The following is a 26,512-nucleotide window of genomic DNA, read 5'->3' as shown; positions in this document are numbered from 1 at the left end:
TTTGTTTATGTTGGGGATATTACTTTAACTACATAAAAGTGTGTTACATTTTATTATGCTGTATTTGTTTAAAAATATAAAAATGTGTTGTTTTGCCTGCCTAGGGTACCTGATTGGTCTAATAAAAAGCTGAATGGCCAATAGCTAGGCAGAGGAGGGATAGGCAGGGCTGGCAGGCAGAGAGAATCAGTAAGAAGTGGAATCTAGCTCAAGAGAAGAGAGAACAAGGGAGAAAAAGAGGGAGATGCCCAGGGCAGCTACCAGCCAGCCAGACATGGAAGAAACAGGAAAAGTAGGATATACAGAATGAAAGAAAGGTAAAAAGCCTTGAGGCAAAATGTAGATGAAGAGAAACAGGTTAAATTAAGTTATAAGAGCTAGTGGGACAATCATAAGGCAGGACCAAATATTCATAACTAATAATAAGTTTCTGTGTTATGATTTGGGGGCTGTTACAACAAGACCTAAAATTCTTGATCCCCAAGTTCTAATCTTGATAAAAAATAGTGAGTACATCCTTTGAAAATAAGGATCATATCAATGGCAATGAGTATGGAAGAAAGAGAAGGATCCAGGGGCATTTTGGAGATAGACATTGAGAGGAACTGCACTGGGGGAGAAAAAAAAAGGGGTTCTACTTTCTTTATTTATTTATTCCCTGAAGCCATGGACTGAATCTAGGGTACTTAGAATTCAGATAGCTGTTGAATAAAGAATGGCTGCACAAGTGACTATCAATAACAGAGACAGGAACAAAAGAGAAGTTGCAAGGTTGGTTTTAGTAACAAAGTAGAAGAAATTACTTGATTTGAGGAATGCAGTACCTAGAACTACTAATTTCCAAATATGTCTACCTTTTCTCCTGCCACTTGCTGGGTAGGCTGTACATGGACCTTTTAAAGATAAGAACGGCCAGAGGAAATATGAGTTCCTGCTGCTTTCCTCATCTATACATGGAAGACTGCAGAAAGATAAATATTGATACATATTGCAAGTGCAGATCCCTGTAGATCTAAAGTGCACATACAATATACAAGACAACATCTGCTCAATTAAGGGATTGAATATTAAATTTATTCCTGCAGAATGATCTCTTATTTGTATCAATAGTCAAAGAAATTACAGGTCAAATTGATAAAAAATTCAATAGGATCTCAGCATTAAAACCAGCAGAGGAGCTTTCTGGAAAGACTGCCATACTTCCACTGCTCAACTGCTTTATTGCTTGTAGCATGACATGAAGAAATATAACTGGAGATGTCATGTGTGTATGATCTGTGCTCTGATGAAATCAGGAAATCAGGTGTCCTACTCTATGTTGCTGCACATCTCCTTTCTTTTAGGAAAGGACAATGAGTATGCATCACTCTCTGTGGTCCCCCACCCACATTGCCATGATTTACCTGTGTTGTAGCCCCTTCCAAGGGCTGGCCATGGACGGTGATTTTTCCAGAGATTTCCAAGATACCAGTCACTCTGGTTCTCTACCAAGCCCAGGACCTGTTGCCCTGAAAAACACAGAGAACATAGATGTCTTAGAAGCTGCAGCTTAGGTATCTAGGGCTAGAGAGTACCAAACACAAGGAATAATTATGCAGATCTTCATAATAACAGCTCGCATTCATTGGGGGCTTTCATTAAGTGCTAGGTCCTGACCTGAGTGTTTAACTTGCATTAACATTTCATTCTTACAATTAGGCAGCTGCTTTTATTATCTTCATTTTACATAGAAGAGACAGCTTCCCAGAATGGTTAATTACCTTCTCCAAGGTCATCTATTTCTGATAAAGCCAGAGTCCCCAACTATCCATCCATCCACCCACACAATCATCCATCCATCATGTATGTATGGATGCATTTCATTTCCTAAATCATGGGACATGATTTATGGCCTAAAATACTAATCTTTAAACATTCCAATTTGATGTTTTCCATTGTATATTAATTTATTGGCTTTCTGTAGGTTTTTTTTAACATCAAAGACTAAGGAATTACCCTTGTTTGATGAGATGAGAGCCCATAGTGAAGAGCCACCCTGTGACCAGCTCCTCACAGTGCTTCTGTTCTTACTACTTCTAAAATACATTCATGTCAATAAGCACCACCATGCCAATGCAATAGTGTCATCTGGAGGGGTAAGCACTCTTCTGTTCCCATAGTCAGCCTTGTCTCTGGTGGAACATAACATTTCAGGTGGACCATAACATTTCAGATGGGTTAGTTTTGTAGTCCATCATTTAGGGCTGTGTTTCTGGGGTGTCATTAATCATATTTGGCTGTGTCTAGTGAGTGTAATCCATCATTAAGGGATGTGTGTTTGGAATGTGTTGCAACAGTACTGCTGTGTTTTGTTAGCATGCTTCTGGGTGTTCATTTGGTTAGAAAGCTCTTTATTTCTTAGATTGTCCAACAGCATGAGAAGTCTCACTTCAGGTTAGCTGTGAAAGCCATCAATGGCTACTTGTGTGACTGTTGGTAAATCATTTAAAGTCCCTAAGCCTCAGTTTCTCTTTCTGTGAAATATGGATTAATGATACCTGCTTCAAACATTTGTTATACTAGCTCCATCAGTACTTGTATTAGTCACTGGTTGTATGAGAGCCTCATTCCCCAGTCAATAAAATGGCAGGGGTAATTCCAAGACACCTTTTACTGATGTCTTACATTAGAATTATATATATGTGTGTGTGTGTGTGTGTGTGTGTGTGTGTGTGTGTGTGTGTGTGTGTGTGTGTCTGACACTTGATGTGTCCATCTATCATGTCCCTTCCTGCACAGCAGGCAACCCTTCCCCCACACATGAAGACCTCCTAGCTCCCAGCTTCCTTCATAGCTTTTTTGCTACATGCTATTCAGTATTATCCATCTAGGACAGAAGTTCCCTCTGCTGCCTAATGTTAGGGTGGGTGAGACATGCACCCAGGTCAGGACTGAATAGCAACAACATCCTGGCCTCTAGAGGCCTCTGTCCAAAGACTTAACCTTGATTATACAAACAGCTCAATGGCCTGCCATTCCATTAAGAAGTGAATTCCATGGCAATACCTCTGGGGAATAACATACGCTTCCACAGCATCCTAACACACGCAGCATTCTGCAGTGCCTGCCTCATCTCCAAAGGAGTTATTTTAATTAAACACTGTGACTAACAGAAAAGGTTTTTGTCATTGTTTTTGTGCTGGCCCTGTGGTTATGATTAACTGTGCTGTTCTCAGTCTTTCCTACTCTAGCCACATACTAACTTATGAAAATGAAGCTGTCTTCTGCTTATTCATATATCAACAGTAATAACCATGCAAGAGCAAACAAGTTTGCTATACTGTTGGGACTCTGCTGCTGGTGTCACCAGCCATCAGATGAATGGCTCCAGGCTAGGAACTCCCCATCTCCCTCTTTTTGCACCTACTGGCACCAGACAGGCCTTCTGCTATTAGGTTCGGGGAGAAGAGAGGAGTGAGGAGGGAGAGTCAGAGAGGTATTCTGCTACTTACAACACATGGGAATGTGAGGCTAAACAATTGTTCTCTTGCTGTAAGGAAGGAAACATGACTATGACAAAGACAGAGGGATATATGTACTAATTAATTAATGCTATTAGTATACATTCATTGTAGAAAGTGAAGGGTTTCATAAAGACATTTTCATTAAAGTATATGATGCATGTTAACCATATTCACCTTCCATTATGCTCTTCTGTCCTTCCTTACCTCTGGTAGTCCTTTTCTTCTTTACAAAGGACACACTTCTACTTTTATTCTCTATCACATTCACCCTATCTATGTATCTATCAATGTTTCTATCTGCCCATCCATCCATCCATCCATCCATCCATCCATCCATCCATCCATGGATCCATCCATTCATCCAAGGTTCCACATTTGAGAGAAGACACACAGTTAACAGACCACATTTCTGATGGTTATTATTAATAATTTCCAGGTTTTCCTATAGGAGGACTAACAGTATTTGCATAGGAGGGATATATAAAATATAGCCCTGCTACCTCCACCCTACCCTGCTGGCCCTGGCCTCACTCTGATCTACCTTTTAAAACCTTTAGCTTCTGTAATTCTGATTTCCCTTTAAACACTTACCATGTCTTTTCCATGGGCCCAGATATCAGTCAGAGTCCCCTGGCTATGCTGATGCCTCCTGAATTCCTTTCCTTGGTTCTTTTTTCTTCTTGCTCTAAATTTTACGCATGGGTAATAGGATCTACTCTGATGGCTTCAAAATACCACTGACTAGAAGAGCCTTACTGATTCCAGCCCTTCTCCAGATTCCTTTCCTTCCTTCTATTTTATCTATTGTATTACTATCTTCATCTGGATGCTCTGCTACAGTGGGTAGATGTTTGAGCCATGCCCTGAGACATGACCCCTAGTGAGGCAGCAGGTAGCTGCTACATACCTGCACCTTGGGTGTGGCCGTCAGGGACCCTTAAGACCTGGGATGCACATATGTGCTCTCTGTACCTTGTGGATTTTGGATGCTGAGATGGACCAGGGCAGAGCTCGCCAGAGAACAGCTTGGAACTTGCCTCACTCTTCCAGGACCCTGCTATAATCCCTTATTTCTGTCTTATGAGTTACCTCCCCCCCAAATTCCTTTGATCATTAAGCTGATTCTGTGGATTGATAGCGATTTAGTTGCATTATTCTGCAATGACCTTAAACAAAAGATGACCAAAATCCAGTCTACAATCCTTTTCTCTTCAATATTTGTCTCTTCTCTCATATCATCCACCCCCCCCAATTCTTCATACCCTCACCATAATAGAAACCAATTCAACTGTCCCAATTTGTATGTCTCCGATTCATTTCTTTTCCTGATCCATGTTGCCTTCATCATCTCTGAATTACCTCAATATATTTGAGTCTGATCATCTTTTCCTCAGGACAGCTTGTACCACTCCACTCTGATGATTTTACTTCCTTGATTAAAATCTCAGATGCTCTTGGGGTACAATACAGCATTGATGGACAGATGAGTAGATACCACACCTCATACCCAGGAAAGGTCTAGCCTACACAGAAAAAAATATTGCAGATCACTGCTGCACATCAAACAAGATGTGCTTGCTTATATCATCATCAGGTGAATGTTAAAACCAGTGATTTCCCTGAGTATGATAGGGAACTCAACAATGTCCTACAACGTCATATTTCTTCTTATATGCTATTTTTGGATAGAAACTCTTTCATAGGGCATTGAATTGCATGCTCCAGTGCAGGATGTCTATAATAAGAAAAACATTTATAATAACTACCATTTAATAAACAGCCTGAAAAAACAGTGACCCTGTCCCAGGCGCCCCTAGTATGTTGGTGTAAAATAATAATCCTGAGAAGATGTGCACAAAAAGGTATTTAAACATCTCGAGTCCCTGATTAAATAAAAAGGACAAAGGGAGTGGATCACCAGCATTTCTTCTCTCTCTGAATCCAGACTGTGGACATATTGTGACAGCATCTCACATACGTTACAGTTAGAGCTGCACTTGCTGACATATATTCTCTGTCATAATGGAGTATATCCCTCAAACAATGAGCCAAAAGAAACCCTTTCTTCCTTAGGTTGCTTTGTCACATATTTTGCCATAGCAACCAGCAATCTTTTATTTTCATGTATTCACTGCCCACTACTGATTTCACTGGGAGCGTACACCTTGAAGACCCTGAGCTCTAAGGCTGAAGCTGATTCCTCTATAAGGAATTAGAATCTTTATTGTTTGGAAAGTTTGAAGGAAGCAAGATTGAAAGAGAGATTTGGCTTGTAAGTGAGATGACCAGGAGCCACTAAAGTTCACCAATGCAGAAAGGAGCTGCTTTGTCTGCAAGAAGCTTCCAGGAACTGGACAAGTTCAGACAGGCTACCGGATCCAACTCTCATGCTCCTGCTAAGAAGTCCTTTCCTTCACTGGCATTAGAGCCTACTTCTTCAGGATTCCGGCATAATTACTTAAGACCAGCTGAGAAATCCAGGTTTGTGGACTAAAAAAACTAATGGATTCTAAGACCTTCCAGTCATAGACAGTCATTGTTGGATTAGCTGGATCACAGCAGCAAGGATTTACTGAGTTTCTACTCTGCAGCATGCTTTTCTGACCATGAAGAACACAAGAGTGAACTAACCAAACCAGTTCCCATGCTTCTGGACTGAGGTCTGCATAGAACTGCAATAACTGTCTTGCTTCTATTTTCTAGGTCCTGCTTCAAATGTCACTGGGATAGCTTCTTTCTGGGTGAGTCTTTGAATAGTCATTTCATAAATAGCAGCCTCCTGGATTCTAATGTACAGTAGGTTTTGGGTGTCAAACCTCAGGCCTTGTAGGAGGGAGGGTACATGTATGTAATGAGCAGAAGACCAGACTTGATGACATGGATGATCGTTTTCAACTTTTGGTGGTTATTCTTGATCATCAACTTGACTACATCTGGAATTAACTAAAATCAAGATGACTGGGTACATCTGTGAGGGATTTTTTACTCAATTAAATTATATGAAGTGTGAAGACCCACTTCTAATCTGGATCTTTGGGAAGATAACCTTTAATCCAGAGCTTCTGAAGTTGGAAAATCCACCTATAATCTAGACCACACCTTCTCCTGGCAGCCTACATAAAGGACATGTTTCACCGCACCTGCTTCAGGAGTTCAGCTCCAGCTCTAAGCACTTTCAGATGACACACACTTAGATAAGTGACAAGAGCTTAGTAATTGCTCTGGAAGAATCTTCTTTGAGAGATGTACTGACATTGGGACTGAGGTGAACAGAAGTGAATGACACCAGGCAAACTTCACGCTTCTGCAAGGGAAACTAACATTTAGGAATGCAAAGTTACTGTGATGAACAAATGACTAGATCAGCTCCACAGTCCAAGGCTTGTGTCCTAGTGTCTGTGTGTAGGTATTTTTAGGCTTGTATGTGAAATATCCCTAATAGTCTCATGTGCTTGAACATTTGATCCCCAGTTGGTGACACTGTCATAGGAAATTGTGGAACAGTTAGGAGGTGAGGACTAGCTGGAAGAAGAGGGTCACTGGAGACAGGTCTTGAGGTTTTGATATAGTCCTGGTTAGATTTCTCTTTTTGCATCCTGATCCACCCAGACATAAGCATACCTCTGTTCCCACAGTCATAAGCCATTTCTGTTGCCATGTCTTCTCCACCATTACACAATGCACCCCCTTGTGATAGTCTATGGGAAATGTCTCCCACAGACTCAGGCAGTTGAACACTTGGTCCTCAGTTGGTGGTGCTGTTAGCCATTTGGATATGTTATGGGAAGGTGCAGCCTTGTTAGAGGAAGTATGTCACTGGGGTTGGGCTTTAAGATTTAAAAGCCTCACCCTACTTATAGCTCTCCCTCTGATTTGTTCTTATAGTAAAAGATGTGATTCCCTCAGCTTCTTGGTCTTGCTGCCTTCTTGGTCTTGGACTTCCACTGGACAACCATGAAGGACTCTTATTCCCTAGAACAATAAGACTGAATAAATTCTCTTCTCCTTAAGCTATTTTTGGTCATAGCATTTGGTTGGTTATGGTGTTTTATCAAAGCAGAAGAAAAGTAACCAATACACCCCTCTAACTGTGAGCCACAATAAGTCCTTCTTCCTTTAAGTTGCTTCTTAAATTGGTATAAACTAGAAAATAATTAATTTACACACATAAACCATGGTTAAGGAAAAAACTGAAACCAATGTATTCCATTTACCAGAGGAAGAGCTTTTCATGTCACCACCATGGGCAAAGACATAAATACTCAGAAAAGATGGGACACAAATTGACCAAGTGCAGCTGAAGAACCCACTGTCTCTATTTCTGTGTCTCCTAAGGTTTCATGTAAGGTTCTAAGTTCTGGAGTGTCCTCTATGGTACCCAGGTGCTCAGGCTATAATGCCTTTCAGAAGTAATCCCAGGGCACTGAAGTGAGGATACCTCTTCCGAAAGGCAGGGAGACAAAGAGGAAAGGCTGAGATTAAAAAAAAAAAAAAAAAAAAACTTCCAATTCAATAAAGGATCAAAGAATGATTGCATCTGCCAGGATGCAAGAACAAGGCTGGGGATGTGAAGATGGGTGATGTCCTAAGACTTATTGGCCATCCAGTCTAGCCTCATTGGTGATTAGTCATGAGAGACCTGGTATCAAAAACTAAGAAGTATAACTCCTAAGGATGATACATCTAGCTTCTACACACATTCAAACAAGGATCTATGCTTCCTTGTGAATAGCTCCCCTGATCTGGAAACAAACAAACAAAAACCCACAAACCCTTAATAAACAAGATTTCTTCAGCGTGGGCAGTTTCTTCTAGTGGGAAAACTTGATCACAAATAGAGCCAGGATATAAAGAAGAGTGGTGAGAGGGGACTGCATGAAAAGCAGATGTACGGATGTTATATAACAGGGGCAGAGGTGGACGGTTTTACATAAAACACAGGTTTGGGATGCAGTTTTATGTTGACATTTCTTGAGACAGGATCTTTTCCATTCCAGAGGCATGTCAGTAAGAGGAGAAAGAACAGCAAGTAAATGGAGGCAGTGGCATTGCAGCCTCCATGAAAGGGGCCCGGACAGTCTGAAGCCCTGTCCTAGTAGCTGCATATGGACATTGCTGTCACATGTTACATCTGGAAAAAGATCACTAGTTCAGTAGTGAATGACAGGGTAAGTTTACCTAGGATGACATGCGTTCTTTCTGTAGGGTTCAAAGCCTTTTGAGAATGAATAGGTCAGAAAAGCATCTGGCCATGTGCTGGATAATGCTGAATAATATTTAAGAACTACCAAAGCCACGAAAAGATGCCCACCTTAGTGAGAAAGAGTTCTGGCTTTCAAAGATCATCCTCACTCAGTCCAGGTCTCAGAAGTTTAGAAGACAAACTAGAAAATGGCTTCAGCTTTTCTAGACTTTGTTCTTAGACAAAGTCATTATTATTTCAGTAAGTGTGTATCACAGATCACAAAATGGTTATTTCTGTTGCTCTAAGAACTTTGTCCTGAAGTTCTGATTCTCTCTGGCTTAGCAAAAGCTAACAGAGACAAGTTATGGCCATGAATTCTCTGAAGGACTATAAGGGTCCCAGAATGCTTGATACATCTGGCCTGGGGCTGGGGAGAGTGCTATGCTTGAATGCTGATTTATTTCTACTGTAGCATGGGGGCTTACACTGCTTTGGAAAGTTCTGGGTGAGAAATTCCATTAAAAACAGTGGGATTAATGTGACTCATGTAAGAGAGCCTGTACAGACAAATAGTCCTAAGCCATATCTCAAAATGAGAAATACAACCAAATCCAAACCCTTCCTAGAAACAATGATGTTAGAAGCAGAAAATTACACAGCATGAAGCTTTGTGTCATGCATGAAAATATTACATAAGGTTATTTACAATCTATATGTCTGAGGTATATAAGATGTAAATGAACCTCATGTTTAAACTTGGGAGTTATGGGATATCTGTATGAGGTGTGAAGATGTATTGGGGTAATCGGCCAATAGATGGGTAGGAAGAGGTTAGGCGAGACTTCTGGGGACAGAGAGGATTCTGGGAAGAAAGGCAGTCTCCAGCCAGATACAGAGAGGAAACAGAAGGTGCAAAAAAGAAGAGACGTAATACCATGTGGCAGAACATAGATCATTATAAATGGGTTAATTGAAGCTTTAAGTGCTAGTTGAGACAAGCCTAAGCTAAAGGTCAAACGCTCATAATTAATAATAAGTCTTCTTGTCTTTATTTGAGACTAGGTAGAAATGCCTCTCACAGCATGGACCCAAAAACTTCCCAGAGTTCCTGCCAGTACTGCCAGCATGTGGCTAGGCTTTCAGGGAATGGGGTAGGGTGGGAGGCCAGTTAAGGCCATGTAGCTGTAACCTAGCCATTTAAATTTTGGCTCTGACAATCAAAGAACGCTGCAGAAGTTCAGAAAGCCAGGTCTAGATAAAAAAAAAAAAATCTCTAAAAAGTTACAGTATGGCTAAAAAGGTGCTTAGGTACTAAGGAAAGAAAAGGAAATGGGCATAGACAGTCATAGAAAGAACCTGGAAAACAGGACCCCAAGAAAGACACGGGGATCGCCCAATGACAGAGAAATGGAATGAGATCTACATGAACAGCCTGGACATGAGTGGGGGTAGTGAAAGGCGAGGGTCGAGGGAAAGAGAGCTTGCGGGAGCGGGAGATCCCAGCTGGATCAACAACAGAGAGGGAGAACAAGGAATAGGAGACCATGGTAAATGAAGACCACATGAGAATAGGTAGAAGCAAAGTGCTAGAGAGGCCCACAGAAATCCACAAAGATACCCACACAACAGACTGCTGGCAATGGTCGAGAGACAGCCCGAACTGACCTACTCTGGTGATGGGATGGCCAAACACCCTAATTGTCGTGCTAGAAACCTCATCCAACTACTGAGAGATCTGGATGCAGAGATCCATGATTAGGCCCTGGGTGGATCTCTGGGAGTCCAATTAGCGAGAATGAGGAGGGTTTATATGAGCGAGAATTGTTGAGACCAAGGTTGGATAAAGCACAGGGACAAATAGCCAAATGAATGGAAACACATGAACTATGAACCAATGGATGAGGGGTCCCCACTGGATCAGGCCCTCTGAATGGGTGAGACAGTTGATTGGCTTGATCTGTTTGGGAGGCATCCAGGCAGTGGGACCGGGTCCTGTGCTCATTGCATGAGTTGGCTGTTTGAAACCTGGGGCCTATGCAGGATTGCTTGGCTCGGCCTGGGAGGAGGGGACTGGACCTACCTGGACTGAGTCTACCAGGTTGATCTCAGTCTGTGGGGAAGGCTTTGCCCTGGAGGAGATTGGAATGGGGGGGGGGGGCTGGGGGGAAGGTGAGAGGGACGGGAGGGAGGAGAACAAGGGAATCCGTGGCTGATATGTAGAATTGAATTGTATTGCAAAATAAAAAAAAATAAAATAAAAAAAATAATGAAGCAAAGTCTTTAAAGAGAGAGTTAAGTAATACAAAAAAATAAGCCACATAAGGATTGGAAATATTATAACACAGGGAGTTTGGACTTTACATGGTGCTTTGTTAATTTTGCATTTTTAAATGCTAATGAACAGAGAAGAGCAGCTGCTGAGAGACACTGGATTGTGGAAGGGACTACTGAATTAAGCCAGCTTATATACTTTAGGGATGTCTTGGCTTCAAAATGAAAGTCGGGAAATATGTTGTACTGGGGGAGAGGTTGTGATTTTGTTTCCATAGGAAACAAAAAGCTATTGGTTCCTTCAAAATTAATACAGATAATATTTGATTGAGGGAGACCTCCTAAGGATCTTGGCTGCAGACATGAGGCAGGAAGTCAGGAAAGACTACAGGATAGGTGACATGTATGCTGATCCCTGTGCACGGAAACAGCTCTGAGACTAGATGAGACATGAACATCTTGTTGGCTACAGAGTCTTCATGACTTATTATTACATGCCATCCTTTCATAAAGATGGAGATTAATATTACACTTTGGTCATTCAGTCCAAACGGACTTATAAAGTTGACATATGACTTTTATCTACTCAAACATAGAAGAATAAAAATCTTTTTACTGACTGGTACACATTGCACATTCCATACTTGTATTAATGCAGATATATATGTTACCTTTAATAGTTTATGTGTTTTCAAAAATAGAAAAAAAGTGGACCAAATTCCAATGAAGACAAGTAGCCCAGGTGATCCAGCCTCTCAGAATGCCTCTGTTGCAGTTCCCTCATAATTTTGCATCCAAAACAACTTCAAACCTGCTAGCTGAGATGGTTCAGCCAGGCCTTCAGATAAGCTCTACACCTTCCCATCACACAGAGATTGGACAACGAATGATAGAGCTAGCTCTCCCAGGACTTGACCATTATCTCAATTTTCTCAGGGTCCTCTAAAGAGGCTATCACCCCCAGACAACAGAAAGCAGTTTTAAGAACATGATGCCTATATTTCCAAGAGGTGGGGTGGATGGTTTTTGGTCGTTTGGTAGATGTTTGTCATCCTTTATGAGGGTTGGTTACACATTGTTATTGGTCACAGTCAGGGAGGAAACTAAGCAAAGGAAATTAGATTCAGGGATCTTGTTCTGAGACAAAAGGGGAATATAGAAATGATAAGATAAACGGGGAGATTAATCTACTTTCAAACTAAAAAAGCATCTACTAGTCTCAAATATTTTACATTGGTATGGATTTTTGTATATTGATACAAATTTAAGGTTATTTTTGTTATACTGTATTGTGTGTTTCTATTTCTTCTTTACAGTATTTATATTAAAAATACAAAATTCTAGTCCTTGAAAGCTACTTAGGATAATAAAGAAGTCCAAGTTAGTAGTTAGTTATTTTAACAATCTAACTTAGAGCTAGGTATGCTTTCAAGGTCAAGCAGAGACATATATTAAATAGATGGTCTTCAAACACTTCAGAGACCTACAGGACAGAGCACTTAAGATGTTTTAATAAAATAAGGCTATTCATAACAGTGAGATATGTATGTACCTGGCCCACCAATCTACTTCATAAATGGATGATGGGCATCAAAGAACCTCCATATGGAGTTTGCTTTCATTTGTTGCAAAGTTAGCAACTGAGCAAAGAAACTGTCCTTGTCTCTACTGCTGACAGAATGTTGTCCAAATTGGACAAGTAGGACATGAAAGAAGGCAACTTCTGAACTTTGCCAAGACAAAGTAGGACAGGCCTTCAAAACTGTTACTTCACAAAAAAGTCAGCTATTCTAGAAGCATAGACTGAAGATGGATGTCCCAATATTGCAGAGGAACTTTGGGTGACTGTCCAGGCAGCAAGATGTCTCCATCATTTCCATAGTTTGGGAAGTGGCTTGCTCTGCACTTCCTGTTTGTTCAGGTAATATTTTATCCTTCTTGGGTCTCTGATGGGGTTAAAGATTAGATAGTTACACCATTTTTTTTTTTGTTACCAAATTCAGAAACTCATAAAGGAGATGCAAAATTTATAAGGTTGACAGGCATAAAAGCTTAAGTTGTTAATCTAAGAAAACATTTTAAGGCCTAAAAAATAGTTTTAGGATGATAATAAAAGTTATGATAGAAAGTGGTTTAAATATAAAACTTTAGATTCATCAAGATAGGATAGATAATAGAGTATTTTAGTAATTCTTTTGTCTGTACTCCCAGCTCCCAAATAATGACTTGGAGAATTCTTATTAATTATGAAAGCTGTGACTTTAGCTTAGGCTTGTCTCAACTAGCTCTTATAACTTAAGTTAATCCATTTATATTAATATATGTTCTGTCACATGACATTACTTCTCTTCCATCTTCTACCTCCTACTTCTTCTCCCTGTCTTGCTGGCAACTCTGCCTTTCTTTTTCCCGGAGTCCTCTCTGTTCCAGAAGTGCTGCATAATCTCTGCTTGCCTAGCTCATACAGTGTACAAATATCCCACAACAGAGTATTTTCTCCAAATACGCCAAACACAAATGGACTAGATATTGTGAATGCAATTCTTACCTGATAATTGTTCTTATTGTATGTAGTTTTATTATGTTAGAGTTAAATCCTTTCCTTTTTATTTGGAGAAATGGGGGGGGGGTTGTGGGATATTTGTACATTGTGTGAAGATATATTGTAGATGTAACCAACCATCTTATTAAATAAGAAACACAGAGCCAATTCAGAGAAGAAAGCCAAGAGGTCAGAACTAAGAGCCTTACCCTTCCTGCTTCAGCCAAGAGAGCTCTCCGAAAGGGAGCTACTTCCTGTGTGTTTGTCTTTATAAAGACTTTCAGTTCTGCCTTCTCATTGGTTGTAAACCCATGCCTCGTCACTGCCTGTCTGTAAAGACTTCCAGGTCTTCTATGGTTGGGATTGAGATTAAAGGCGTGTGTCTCCAATGCTGGCTGTATCTTTTTACACACAGAGATCTACCTAGCTCTGTCTACCAAGTGCTGGGATTAAAGGCGTGCGCCACCACCGCCACGCTCTTGCTATGGCTCTAATAGCTCTGACCCCCAGGCAACTTTATTTATTAACATACAATTAAAATCACATTTCAGTACAAGTAAAATACCACCACAATATATTGCTGTGATTGGTGTAATAAAGAGCTGAACGGCCACTAGCTAGGCAGAAGGAGATTAGGTGGTACTTCTGGGGACAGAGAGGACTCTGGGAAAAAGAAAGGCAGAGTTGCCAGCAAGACACGGAAAGGAAACAGGAGGTACAAGATGGAAGAGAGGTAACACCACATGGCAGAACATATATTAATATAAATGGATTAATTTAAGAGTCAAGTCTAAGCTAAAGGACAAACTTTCATAAGTAATAATTAGTCTCCTTGTCAATATTTGAGGGCTGGCAGTACTGACAAAAAGTATTGTCATACTTGGGTGTCATTCCCAAAATATCTTATGCATGTGGCAAAATACTCTTAAATCTAAAATAATCTAAAATTCAAAAAAGCTAATTCTGGTCCTAAGTATTTGGGAACAACACACACACACACACACACACACACACACACACACACACACACACACACAAATGTCTATTGAGTCAATTAAAGAATTCTTTTTCTGAAAGAAAATGTTGGGTGTGTGTGTGTGTGTGTGTGTGTGTGTGTGTGTGTGTGTGTGTGTATGCATGTGGGCACTGTTCCTTAAACACTGTCTGTCTTATTTTATGAAGCTCTCACTGTCCTGGAGCTTGTCAAATAGAATTTGTGTAATTGGCCAAGCCCCAGGGAATTGCTATCTTTAAATGTCCAGTACTGGGATTATAAGCATGCACTACCATGTCTGTTTAATACACACATACCAGAGATCAAACTTGGTTCTTCATGCTTACGAGGCAAATACTTTAATGAGTTGTTTTTTCAGCCCAACTTTGCTTTTCTCTTAACTTTGGTTCCAGGAAGCTCTTAGCTCAACTTCAAATTGTGTAAAATACAAGGATTCTTGCACATAAATCATTTCATCTTTTCTTACTGATTGCCTTTGTAAGATTAAGTAGACTGTGCATGAATAATACAGAAAAGAGCGTTTGTATAACTCAAGTACTGTGATATTCTATTTCTGATTCCTTTTTACATGATCTTTGTTAATGTTTTAAAAACTATTGCACATCTCTAGTTCTTTGTGATCTAAGGACAAGCTGACTCCCATCCCACTATAGAAGTTTGAAAGTGTTTTACACTTCAGCTCTTGAGATGTTATGCTTTTTTAAAATTTATAACTTGGACAGTTACATATCTTGATATGTAACTATAATTACTCCACCTTCTATGACCACAGTTAATAAAGTTACAACTCAAGCATAGAAATTCCCCTTTACTCAGGGGATCACAGAGAAGCCAGGGCCTTGATGGTAAGTTTATTCTGCAGTACCGTTGAGTAGCAGCTGGGCAGTCCAGCCTTTTGCTGTCTGTTTCTACCTGTCCATCACTGTTCAGGCTCCAACCTTCTCCCTAGAATGACCCAGCTCTGATCTTACATCCAGAGGCCCAAGTTCTCCCAAATCATTCTCAGAAACCCAAGACATTATAACCCCTTCAGAGAATGGAAATACCATCTACTCATCCCTTTCCATTGCATTTTGAATGTACACCAGGGACTGTTTTAATTTTACTATGTTTAATCATCAATGCACTGGACCAAGCAACTGAGAAAACACAAACAATTAGATTCAATAGAATTGAAATTGCCCTTTGAAGGGGTCCCCACAAGTATAGTACAGGGAAGCAAACCGAACAAGGCGATAAGAATGAAAACATGATGCAGACTGACTTCATCAATCCGGATTAGACTTCAAGAAGTTTAATGTCAGGAGGTTCATTGTCAGCATGTTTAAACCACAGTACAATTTGGTAAAAGGTTTCCAGGCAACAATCTTTCCAATTTCACTTGCACAATAAAGCTTAAGGTGTGAGTACATAGAAACTATTTTACAAAGTACATGTGACCATGCGGGTGGGTTCTAGAATCTAATGTGGTTTCTGGCCCATAGCACGGAGGCCAGCAGGCCATAAAGTACTTGTGACATCTATCCTAAGGATGGGTAATGGTCTAGGGAGGGGGAGAGTCAGGGATAATCATTTTGGGGAATTAAGTTGAGGTCTGTCCCTTCAGATAGCAAAAAGTTCACCAGGTTGTTAAAAACCTCCACTCTCAGCTTTCTGGTCGGAATGTAGGCATTTGATTTTTATCTCCTCCATTGAGGATTAACATTCCTGGTTTTCTTAGTGCTTCTCTGTGAGTACAAGGACCTCTGTGACCCCAACAACCCTTGGTATCAAGTAAAGATCAATCAGGCCATAGTGAAACCCAGTCCTGTCAATGCCCCCTTGGAATTCTTTGCTACATCAAAATCATTTTTGTCCCAATTTAGCAAGTAGGGTCTCTGGGCTATCTATGCTATAACTGCCTGCACTAAGATGGGACAAAAACATCCTGATTCTGTACTCTAGTGATTACATAATGTATATGTTATTTTCCATTAATTACAGACTGAAACATATTTTCAACATGTATGTAGTGTATGTGTTCACATGTATGTGGGTGTGTGTGAGTAAAGCCTGAAGTAGATGCTAGCTGTCTTCCTAGCTCACTCTCTATATTACTTATTGAGACAGTGTCTCTTGATAAACCCAGAGCTCTCTGATTCCACTAGTCTAGCTAGCCAACTCTCCTTAGGGATCCCTTTTTCTGCCTCCCTAGTGTTGGGATTACAGGTGGGCTGCCTCTCCAATCTAGCTGTAGATCTAAACTCTGGTCTTTATGCTTTCATGGACAGTACTTTATCCATGGAAGCATCTACCCAGCCCTATAGATTTTTTAAACACAGTAATACTATGCAAACTAGCCATTTGCTACTAATAACAAGTCTCCCAGTAAATATCATCTGCATGCCTATAAGAGATGACCAAGTACCAGAGTCTGGGAAGGGTGTGGGGAAAGGGAGCATGGCTGTAGGGTTTAGTTAGATAACAAGAATAATGTCTACTGTTCTTTTTCACCATAGGATAGCTATGGTATATAGAAACTAGTTACGTACTTCAAAAGAGTTAGTAGATATAAATTTTTTTTTGTATTTCAATAAAACTTTATTGACAGAAAGAGGTACCTGGTAGACAGAGACTATGATCTATGATATGTTTAGATGGAACAATGTTTATATAGACATGATAGGCAAACATATAGATACATAAATTGATAGAAAGATGGGTGATAGAGTTACTGGTATGTTTTCCTTGCCATAGGCAACACATGTGTGGTTACTAAAAGTTGTCTTCTTATCTCTACATGCACCTGGGCACACAAAATAAATGAAATTGCAATTTTAAAACATTTTTGAAAAATCATCTCCTATTAGGATGAATCTTAAGCTAATGGGTCATTTACTGAAATGCAAATTATCTGAAAGTGTGAAATTTAGAAGACCTAATTAAGACTACTTAATTGTGGCCATCTCAAGAATATTTGTGAATCTATTTATAGTTTAGTAGATATAAATTTGAACATTTCCAGTACAAGTAAATGATACCTGTCTCAGGTGATAGATATGCTAATAGCCTTATTTAATTATTACACATCATATACTTGTTTGAAATGGAACATTTGATCTCATAAATTTAATTGCTATGCCTCCCTCTCTCTCACTTCAGAGAGAGACGGAGACAGAGACAGGGACTGAGGTCCTGTCACCATCCATTCCTTCTCTTCTTTCCAAGGGCGTTTTTATACTAATCTTCCTATAGGACATACAGAAAACTCACAAAGAGCAGTACCCAGTGTGTTTCTATTTCCATCAGTCACAGTGTGTAAAGAGCAGAGGGCACCCAAACCTATTTATGACAGTTCTTGATGGTGTCATCAGTTCTCTGAGCTAGTATTACATAAATCTGTTTATTAATGGTGTTGAGAGTGACCTGTTTGTCTAAAGACCAAGTTGAATTCTTGGCAAGGGTAAGGTGCCTTGACATTAAGACAAGATGATGAATTAAAGTAGTACAAGCAAAGCAGATTCTGAGTTTCTGCTTTAAGAGTGTCTTCAAGGAGGGCAGCAAGATAGTTCAGTGGGTAAAGGTGCTTGTTACTAAGATTGTTGACCTGAGTTAAATCCCTGAAACCCACACAGTGGAAGGAGAGGATACACTCCTGCATGTTGTTCTCTGATCTCTGTGCCACCATTTCCCACCAAAAGGAGTAAACAAAGAAATGTAAGAAAAGAGTATCTTTAAAGAAGAAACATTCTTTTTCTCTTTGAGATAGGCTCTCAATAACCCAGGCTCTCCTTGAACTCAATACTATCCAATGATGGCCTTGAACTTCAGATCCTCCTGCCTCTGCCTCTTGAGTGCTGGAATTACAGGTGTGTCATGATACTTCATATCAAATACAGGTTGTGTGCATGCTCTGCAAGCACTGTAACAACTGACCTACATCCTCAGACATACTAAGTCTGCTCTAAATTACAGGAATCAGAATTGTAACATGGGTATAGATTATATAAGAAAGATAGTGCATGGTTCATCTGTTGGATTATACACAAGCAGCTCTCAGTACCTCCATTTATGACCTCTCTCTCATCACACAGCATCCAAGCAAGGGTCTACACATTCTCTCCTTACATCATGGTCTGCACTGTAAAGCTCATCACAAGTACTACAGAAACCACACAAGTACTAGGGAACAGGTAACAACAACAACAACAACAAAACAACAACAACAAAACCTTTAATTGTAGGTTAAGGCTCACTATTTTAGGATCTAGATTGGCATTTTTTTAAATAAAAATTTTCCCATAAAATTGCAAAGGCCCACTGTGGATTCTGCCACTCTATGATTTAGTTATTCATAGCTGCTAACCACAATTGCTCTCCTTGTGTATATCCACATCCTTCATACAAGGTCTATATTAATGGCTGATTTCAAATGCATTATAGGCAGTACAGAAACATTTCCATGAATGCATGGGATCTAGAAAACAGTAAGAACTATGTAAAAAAAAAAATGGAACCTAAGTAAAGTCCATTGGAAATGTTACACACACACACACACACACACACACACACACACACACACACACACACACACACCATTTGCCACTAGTAGAGCCAAAGGAATGTCTCCCATTTATGTAGGGTATTAAAGAGGCCATTATGCGCTAAGCAAAGGCTGAGTAGTAGGCAAGGTAGAGAAGTGCATGATGAGAGGACAGCTGCATGTGGCCTGAAGTCAGTACATTCCAGGTCCTAAGTCTTGGCAAAGCTACTGGCCAACTGAGCAATCTCTGAGCTTCGGTCTGTTCTTCATCAAACTGAACTCATAAAACCTATTCACAAATTTGTAAGGAATATGGATTGTATCTGTGAAATACCTAGGCTGGTGTCTGACACTTTAGAATTGTCCAATACATGAACTGTATATTATTATTGTTATTATTAGGATTTAAACCTAGGAGGGGAAAGTATGCTCAACATGTGGATACAGACTTTTCTTCTTGACTTGCTAGTAAAGGGGGGTGCATCAAATTCACTAGCCAGGAAAAGACCATGAAACATATCCCACCCCATTCATTTATACCTTAGTGTCTTTAAGAACTATAGCAGGAACAATGAAAATGATAAGTAGAGATTTTAGTAGATGCTGGGTACAGAACAGAAGGTTTAAAATACAGTATAAAGTCTTCTAATAAACTTAGAAAACGGGAATTGTTACCTCTCATTTAAGAGAAGAGGAAGCCAAGAAATAGAGAAATTAAAGTCCTTTGCCTGTTGGGTGGTAACAAGTTGTAGAGCTAAGATTCAAACTAGGTCCACTTGACTTTGAACATTCACACCACACTTCCTTTTAATGTGATCCTAGAGATATATGTGGTCCACAGTGAAAGTCCTCTGAGCAAGTGGAGATTGGTCAGATAAAGGTTCTATGACATCGTGTCATCTAGTGAACTTGGAATGTTACAAAGAAAGAGTTCTAACCTCTGGATTGTGTCTGGAACAGAAACTCCTAGCAAGATTTCCCTGACAACCTAGTAATGCAGACAATGCACTCCACACTCCACAATAGCACAACAGTGTTAGAAAACAAGACCATGGATTCTATGTATGCCTGCCTATGGGAGGTCTGTATCTATGCAACGGGCAAAGCAAGGGACTCTAAAACTGGACATGCAAGACAGTCTAAGCCAGTAACTTAGCACTCTGGCATTGAGGAAGGTGCTTATGGACATCCCTCAGGGTCCTTTACACTCATGGGGTAATGATGATGGTGAAGCACTTTTGCCTCATTAAGATAACTATAGCAGTCAGAGGATGAGGTGAATGTTTAAAAGTAACAAAATGCAATTTCTTCCTCTGTCCGCCTTCCCCAAATAAACCAGCCAAATTTAGCTTTCCTGCTGTGTTTCCATTGCTTCTGAAATATGTCTTCACTATAATAATGAGCTTTTAGTAGTGGTGGGCATTGGAAAATCTCTGAGGAGACTTAAAAAATAAACATGTACCTGGTCCAGCATCTCAGGAAACTTTAATTTGCTAATTTTCTAAGTTTAGTTTGGACTAGGGGATTTGTCTTTTTAAAGAGTTCCCTGGGTACCTAAGTATCAAGGCATGTGGGTAAAAGTCATGAAACACAAAATTCTGCTGTGAATAACCAAAAATATTGGATCAGAAAATGTGTGTGTGTGTGTGTGTGTGTGTGTGTGTGTGTGTGTGCATGTGTGTGTGTAAAAAGAACTAGTCAATGGGGAAAATATACAGTAAATAAAGAAATTTTAAGAAAGTACATTCTGCAAGGAAAGGGAGTAGAAGGCAATCAAGTACCTTAGCTGGGGAGTCTGCACTTTATAAGTAGCATTAGTATTACTTTTAATGGAGTAAATGTAAGAAGACAAGATCAGGCTGTGTAAGAGCATCATGGAGAGCAAAGATAAAAACACCACCCTTCCCTACCCATCAAGGTCATCCCCTTACTGGAGGTGGAGGGGGGGAGAATCCTACAGAAGGAGCTGGGAAACACATCTGTCTTGGCTTGCATATAGGAAACACAGTTTTATCCATCCATGGGGACATTTAAACTCTAGGTCTATATTCATGCAGCCTAGGGGCTGGAGTTCACAGCTATACTGTCAGTTTGAAGTCTACCATGAACCCTGCATCTCTAGATTCTATCTAGAGAAGTGTATTTGGAAACCCACCCTTACAGAATTCTCTTAAATTTCCAAGGACTATGGGTTCACTACCACCTGCACCACCTCAAACCTATCGGAGAATAGGTTTGCAAAAGTAACAATGCTTCATCTGAAAAAGTTTGTGAACATGAATTGGCATATGCAGAACCTGTATTTATTCAATGTGTTTTAAAAAGGCGGGCTGGGGAGATGGCTTGGTGGATAGGAGTACTTCCTGCACTTGCAGAGGACCTGGGACCTCATACATCAGGCCCAGGAGACCTGTCAACCTCTTATGGCCTCTATATGCTCCTACACACGTGGTAGACGTAAACTATATAGGCGCATGCACGCACACATGCGCACGCGCACACACACACACACACACAAAGAATCTTTAAAAAAATAACAAGAAATAAGGGATGGATTTTAAATAAGTTTCCAAATTTTCTCACTCCTATCCCTTTAAAAGGCACAGTTCCTCTCACATTGAACAACCTGTTTCAGTGACTCATTTCTAATCAATAGAATGGAACAGGATTTATGTCATGTGACTTCTGAATTTAAATGATTTAAAAGGATATATAACATATGCCTTGCTCTCCCTTTTCCTCTCTTTCTACATTTGTTCACACTTAGGGAAGCCAGTCTCCATGTTGTATAGATGCATCAAGCCATTCTATGGAGAGTCTCACCCAGGAGACATGAAGCTATAGCAGACCAAAGTATCTAGTGAAGCTGGCTTACAGGGTTAATTCTCCATTCCAAGCTGATACATGACTGAAAGTGCAGAAAAACCTGAATGAGACTTGCCTGGCTGAGTCTACAGAAACCAGGAGGCACAATAAATGACTTTTTTAAATCATTAAGTTTTACTGTAATTTATTATGCATGAATACCTAACTAGACAGAGTATATGAAAGCCTCCCAAAAGAAGACTGTCAAAAATAACCAGATATGTTAGAGATGGAATCAAATGGGAAAGTTACAGAAATGAAGAATGATGATCAGCTGAATCATTCAGAACAATGAACAGAAACAATATAAGCCTTTCAAAGAATAAAATACCACCACCAGTGTTCTGGGAGAAAAAGCGTTCTGGGAGAAAAAGGACTGTCACTCACAATTGTGGGTCCATAGAACACATATTACCAGATGGCGAAATGAAGGCATTTGTCAGAGAATGAAAGCTAGATTTTCACAAGTAGCACACACTTAAACACTGTACTTCAGGAAGAAGGGAAATGACCTCAAACAGCAAGTTTGAGGGTGACAAAGACAGGAGAGAACAGAAAACAGCAAATTCACAGATCCAAAATTTGAAACATAGACACCAAAATAAGCAATGCTAATTAAGGAAATTACAAGAAAAGCAGACTACAACAAGCAGAGTTTAAATAGTGAGCACATAACTCAGGGAAGACTACTTATAAGAACTGAGATATTACTTCAAACTTTAAGTAAATAAACTTAAGAGCGGTCTTATAAAACATCCAATCAATTCAGAGTTAAAGCTGAAATGAGAAAGAAAAATCTGTAATCAATCCAAAGATGGTAATAGAGGAGACATAAAGAAACTCCTGAGGAAGTACAAACAGAAGGTGAGCTATCAGAGAGTAGATATAATCCCAACCATGCTGGCCACAACAATTTTAGAGATAGATTCTATTTTCAAGATGAAAACATAGGCTTTTTCATAAGAAAAAAATTAAAAGTTACCAATGTTTCACTTAAAAGAAAAATGTCGAGCTAAAAAGATGAAGAAAAGACATAAAAGGCCAATATAAATCAAAAGAATGTGTGCTGAACTGGTTACAGACATGAGCCTTCAAGATGAAGCACATCACTAGAGACAGTCTTTCCATGATAGAAACTGAAACCTATTAATAGAGTATTAGAATTTTAAATATATTAGCTTCAGGTGGTGGCACACATCTTCAATCCCAGTATTCTGGGTGCAGAAGCAGATGGATCTGTGTGAGCTCAAGGTCAGCCTGGCTTACATAGTGAGTTTCTGGGCAGCCAGGACTATACAGTGAGACCCTGTCTCAAGGACAAACAAAAACATCTTATGTATTAAACATAAGTGACATCAAACATAAACAAACAGTGACATCAATATGTATTAGTTACTCAGGAATGCACCTATGTTAACATTTGACAGACACTATGGTAAAATCTACTGAAAGATATTACAGAGGAACAAATTAAAATAGCAAATCATATTTATAGATAAAGTATTATAATGATCACAATTCTTGTAAAACTGCTTATAGGCAGCCAATAGAATGTCAAGTTCACAGTGTGTGTACATACACACATACACATGAAGCTGGACCAAGTTAAAGCAAAGAAAAGGTAAATTGTGATTACTGAGGGATTATAATTTTTTATAGATCAACTTTTAAGTTTTAAACAAAGGAGATCAAAAAAGGGGAACAACACTGTTAGGCACCCACTCTTGCAATAAAGTACACTAAGCAACACAGGATCCAACTCTCACACAGGACTGACAAAAGTAATTGAGGGAACTTCTTTGTCTTATTCTTTGATAAGCAGTTGGAGGGAAAGGAATTTGAAAGATTATGTTGTGAAAACCATACAGAAAGCAAGTACATATTATTTACAACTAACCTGTGAATCCATTTCATATGAATAAAGAATTAAATATCTAAGTCAAAGCTTATTAATATTTAAAATGAATTATGGTGAGCATTTTAAGTGCACACTATCGTCAAGTACAAAAACATACAAGGCATAAAGACAACAACTGATAACTTGAAGTATAACAGTTTAGAACTTCAGCACATGGGAAAGACATGGGGCAAACAGAGAGGGATAAATTGCAAAAGAGAAAGTTATAAAAGTTTAGTATTTAGAACAAATAAAGAACAGCTACAAATCAAAAGAGAAAACAGTGGCTGTGATGGTTAATTTTAATTACCTACTAGTTAATGTCAATGAATAGGTTGTTACAAAAGCCAGAGTCTGTCTGCAGACAGTTCACTGCCTTCTACTGAGTTTGATCTCTTGCACCCAAACACACTCCTGCCATAGTTCCCAGCATGATGTGACTCTTCTGGGAGAGCTCTTACCAGAGCAGAGTTCATGTAGACACCATGCTCTTGAACTTCCAACATATGAGCTAAATAGTTTTTTTTTTTTTTAGAAGTGACGTTTCTTAAATATTGAATGATAGTAATGAAAAAGCATATAGCAACTCCTGCCATACCTCATTCCCTAATCCTTTACTTTCACAATGCTAGTCATGTATGTATATATGCATGTATATATGTTTGTACATATGTAGTCCTGTTTTCTTGCTTCTTTCTTTCACACTTGAACACAAGTCCTTGAGGAAAGCCTGTGACTCACGGATTACAGTATTTCCTTGGAAAAGTCATATCTAGAATATAGAAATGCTCTGTAAATATCTGCTGGAGGAACATGGTTGTTAGAAGACACTTAGGTGGACTATGAACTTAACCTATAATCCCAGGTCTTTGTTTTTCTGATTGCTTGCTTGACATGCATCAAATAACCCACTTTCTAGGAAAGAATAGCTTCTAACAGAAACAGCTACAGACCTTCCAGCCCCAGCTCATGCTACACAATTTTCCTCTACATGCCCCTAACAAAGAGTGAGTTCTTTTCTATTGATACTAATATTTAAAAATCATTTCTATCCATTATTTGATTTCTTGTGGGTATACAGATGCACATGCATATCCACGTGCATATGCACATATGTGTATTTATGTGTGGAGGCCAGAATGCAATGTCTGGTGTTATTCTTCAAGGGTAATCTACCTTATTTTTTGAGACAAAGTCTCTTAATGGCCTGGAGCTATCTAAGTAGTTCAGGCTAGCTGGCCAACAAAGCTTCATGGACCTGCCTGTCTCTACCTCCCTGAGTACTGAGATTCCAAGTATGCATCACCATGTTGGTGGATTCCTGGCATTAAATTCAGGTACACTTGCTTGCATGCCAAGTATTTTACCAAATGAGCCCTTTCCTAAGCCCTTTGCATAATCTGTAAAGAGTGCTATTGTTGCTTCACTTATCTTTTATATCCTCCATGGGGTAGGCATTAACTCCCAAAACAAAAGGAAACCAAACCTCTCAAGAGGTCCTCTCTTTCCTTCTTCACCTTTCTTTTCACATGCACCTCACAGCTCACTCTGTACCAGCTGTGATCCTCAGACCAATGCTGAGACATTCCTCAGAAGGAAAGAACAATACAAAGGAAAGACTGCTCACACAGGCCTGGTGATTATTTCTCAGTACCCCAATGTCATGTGCCACTTTCTAGATTAACTGGTCTTCTTTACCTTCATTTGTTCATAGTTCTAGATTTTTATTACAGCTCTTTCTTAAAGTGGCAAGATCCAGAGAGATGGCCTCCTGGGTTTGTTCAAGAGATTCCAGTTTAAAAGCAAATAGGTCAAGTTCAAGTTTCATTAAGTAGATGTGTTGATACTATGGGAAAGTAAAGTACAGATGGCTGGGTCTTTGTGTCCTCTGGAACATACCATCACCTTTAATGAATTCTGCACAGCACTGCTTTCAGCCTTGCAATATTTCATTCATTGATTTTATTGTCAAATTAAAAGGTGCTGGTTCCAAGTGACATTTAGTGAGACAGATGGGGAGTAACCCAGACTTCATTACTTGGCATTTGCTCTCTGGATGATTTTAATGCTACATGGGTAGAAGTGTAGAAGAGTGCAGTGTGTTCTTGGTTCTAACATCTGCAAGATACATATTTAAAATTAAAGTTTAACAGAGGCTTACTCTTCAAATCCATCTGTCTATGGATATTGGCATAGCTGAAACTTCTTTGGATAGGAAAGAGACACCTGATTCTAACTTCTCTAATTATGAAGAGTTTTTGAAGGGTCATCCACATGTGCACCTACATGGGTAGGTAGTCTTGCTAGATATTGTAGAAGAAATCTAAAAAAAAAAAAAAGCATGTATCTTGGAGGCAATGTCTGAAAGAGTACTATTAAATGGATAGTTTTATAAAATGTGATGTTGGTTCATGCCCTAACATTAAGATCCCAATCTCTGCTTTGACTTTTTTTTAAATCTTGTCTTCTTCATCAAATGTTTATATCTCTGTTGAAGACTCCAGAATCAATGTCTGCAGTCCTATTAGCTCCAAGGAAACCACATCTAAACTTCAGTCCCCTTTCACCTCCTCTATATCCAAAATTTCAACAGGGTATTACTGAAAGTCAGCATGTCAAAACCACAAACATCTCAATTTCTTAATAAGCATGACATTTTAAAAGTAGCATATTCTGCAGTCTTGAATTCCATGAACAGTCAAAACCTAATTA

The 26,512-nt window shown here is 39.5% G+C and overlaps 1 protein-coding gene across 3 annotated transcripts in view; it reads right to left on the bottom strand.

The window, feature by feature from the left end:
- Positions 1 to 26,512, bottom strand: part of Large1 (LARGE xylosyl- and glucuronyltransferase 1) — a 569,590-nt gene that overhangs the window by 111,998 nt on the left and 431,080 nt on the right. For all 3 annotated transcript variants that reach the window (XM_052728941.1, XM_052728940.1, XM_052728939.1), the window contains one exon: positions 1,404 to 1,508. In XM_052728941.1, coding sequence (XP_052584901.1) covers positions 1,404 to 1,508 — 105 coding nt within the window. The remainder of the gene's footprint in view (positions 1 to 1,403; positions 1,509 to 26,512) is intronic.

The sequence above is a fragment of the Peromyscus californicus genome, unplaced genomic scaffold (assembly GCF_007827085.1).
Source record: "Peromyscus californicus insignis strain IS unplaced genomic scaffold, ASM782708v3 Scaffold_8__1_contigs__length_139910024, whole genome shotgun sequence".
Taxonomy (NCBI): Eukaryota; Metazoa; Chordata; class Mammalia; order Rodentia; family Cricetidae; genus Peromyscus; species Peromyscus californicus.
The sequence above is the reverse complement of the archived record's forward strand: the minus strand, read 5'-3'. Positions and strand labels throughout refer to the sequence as shown.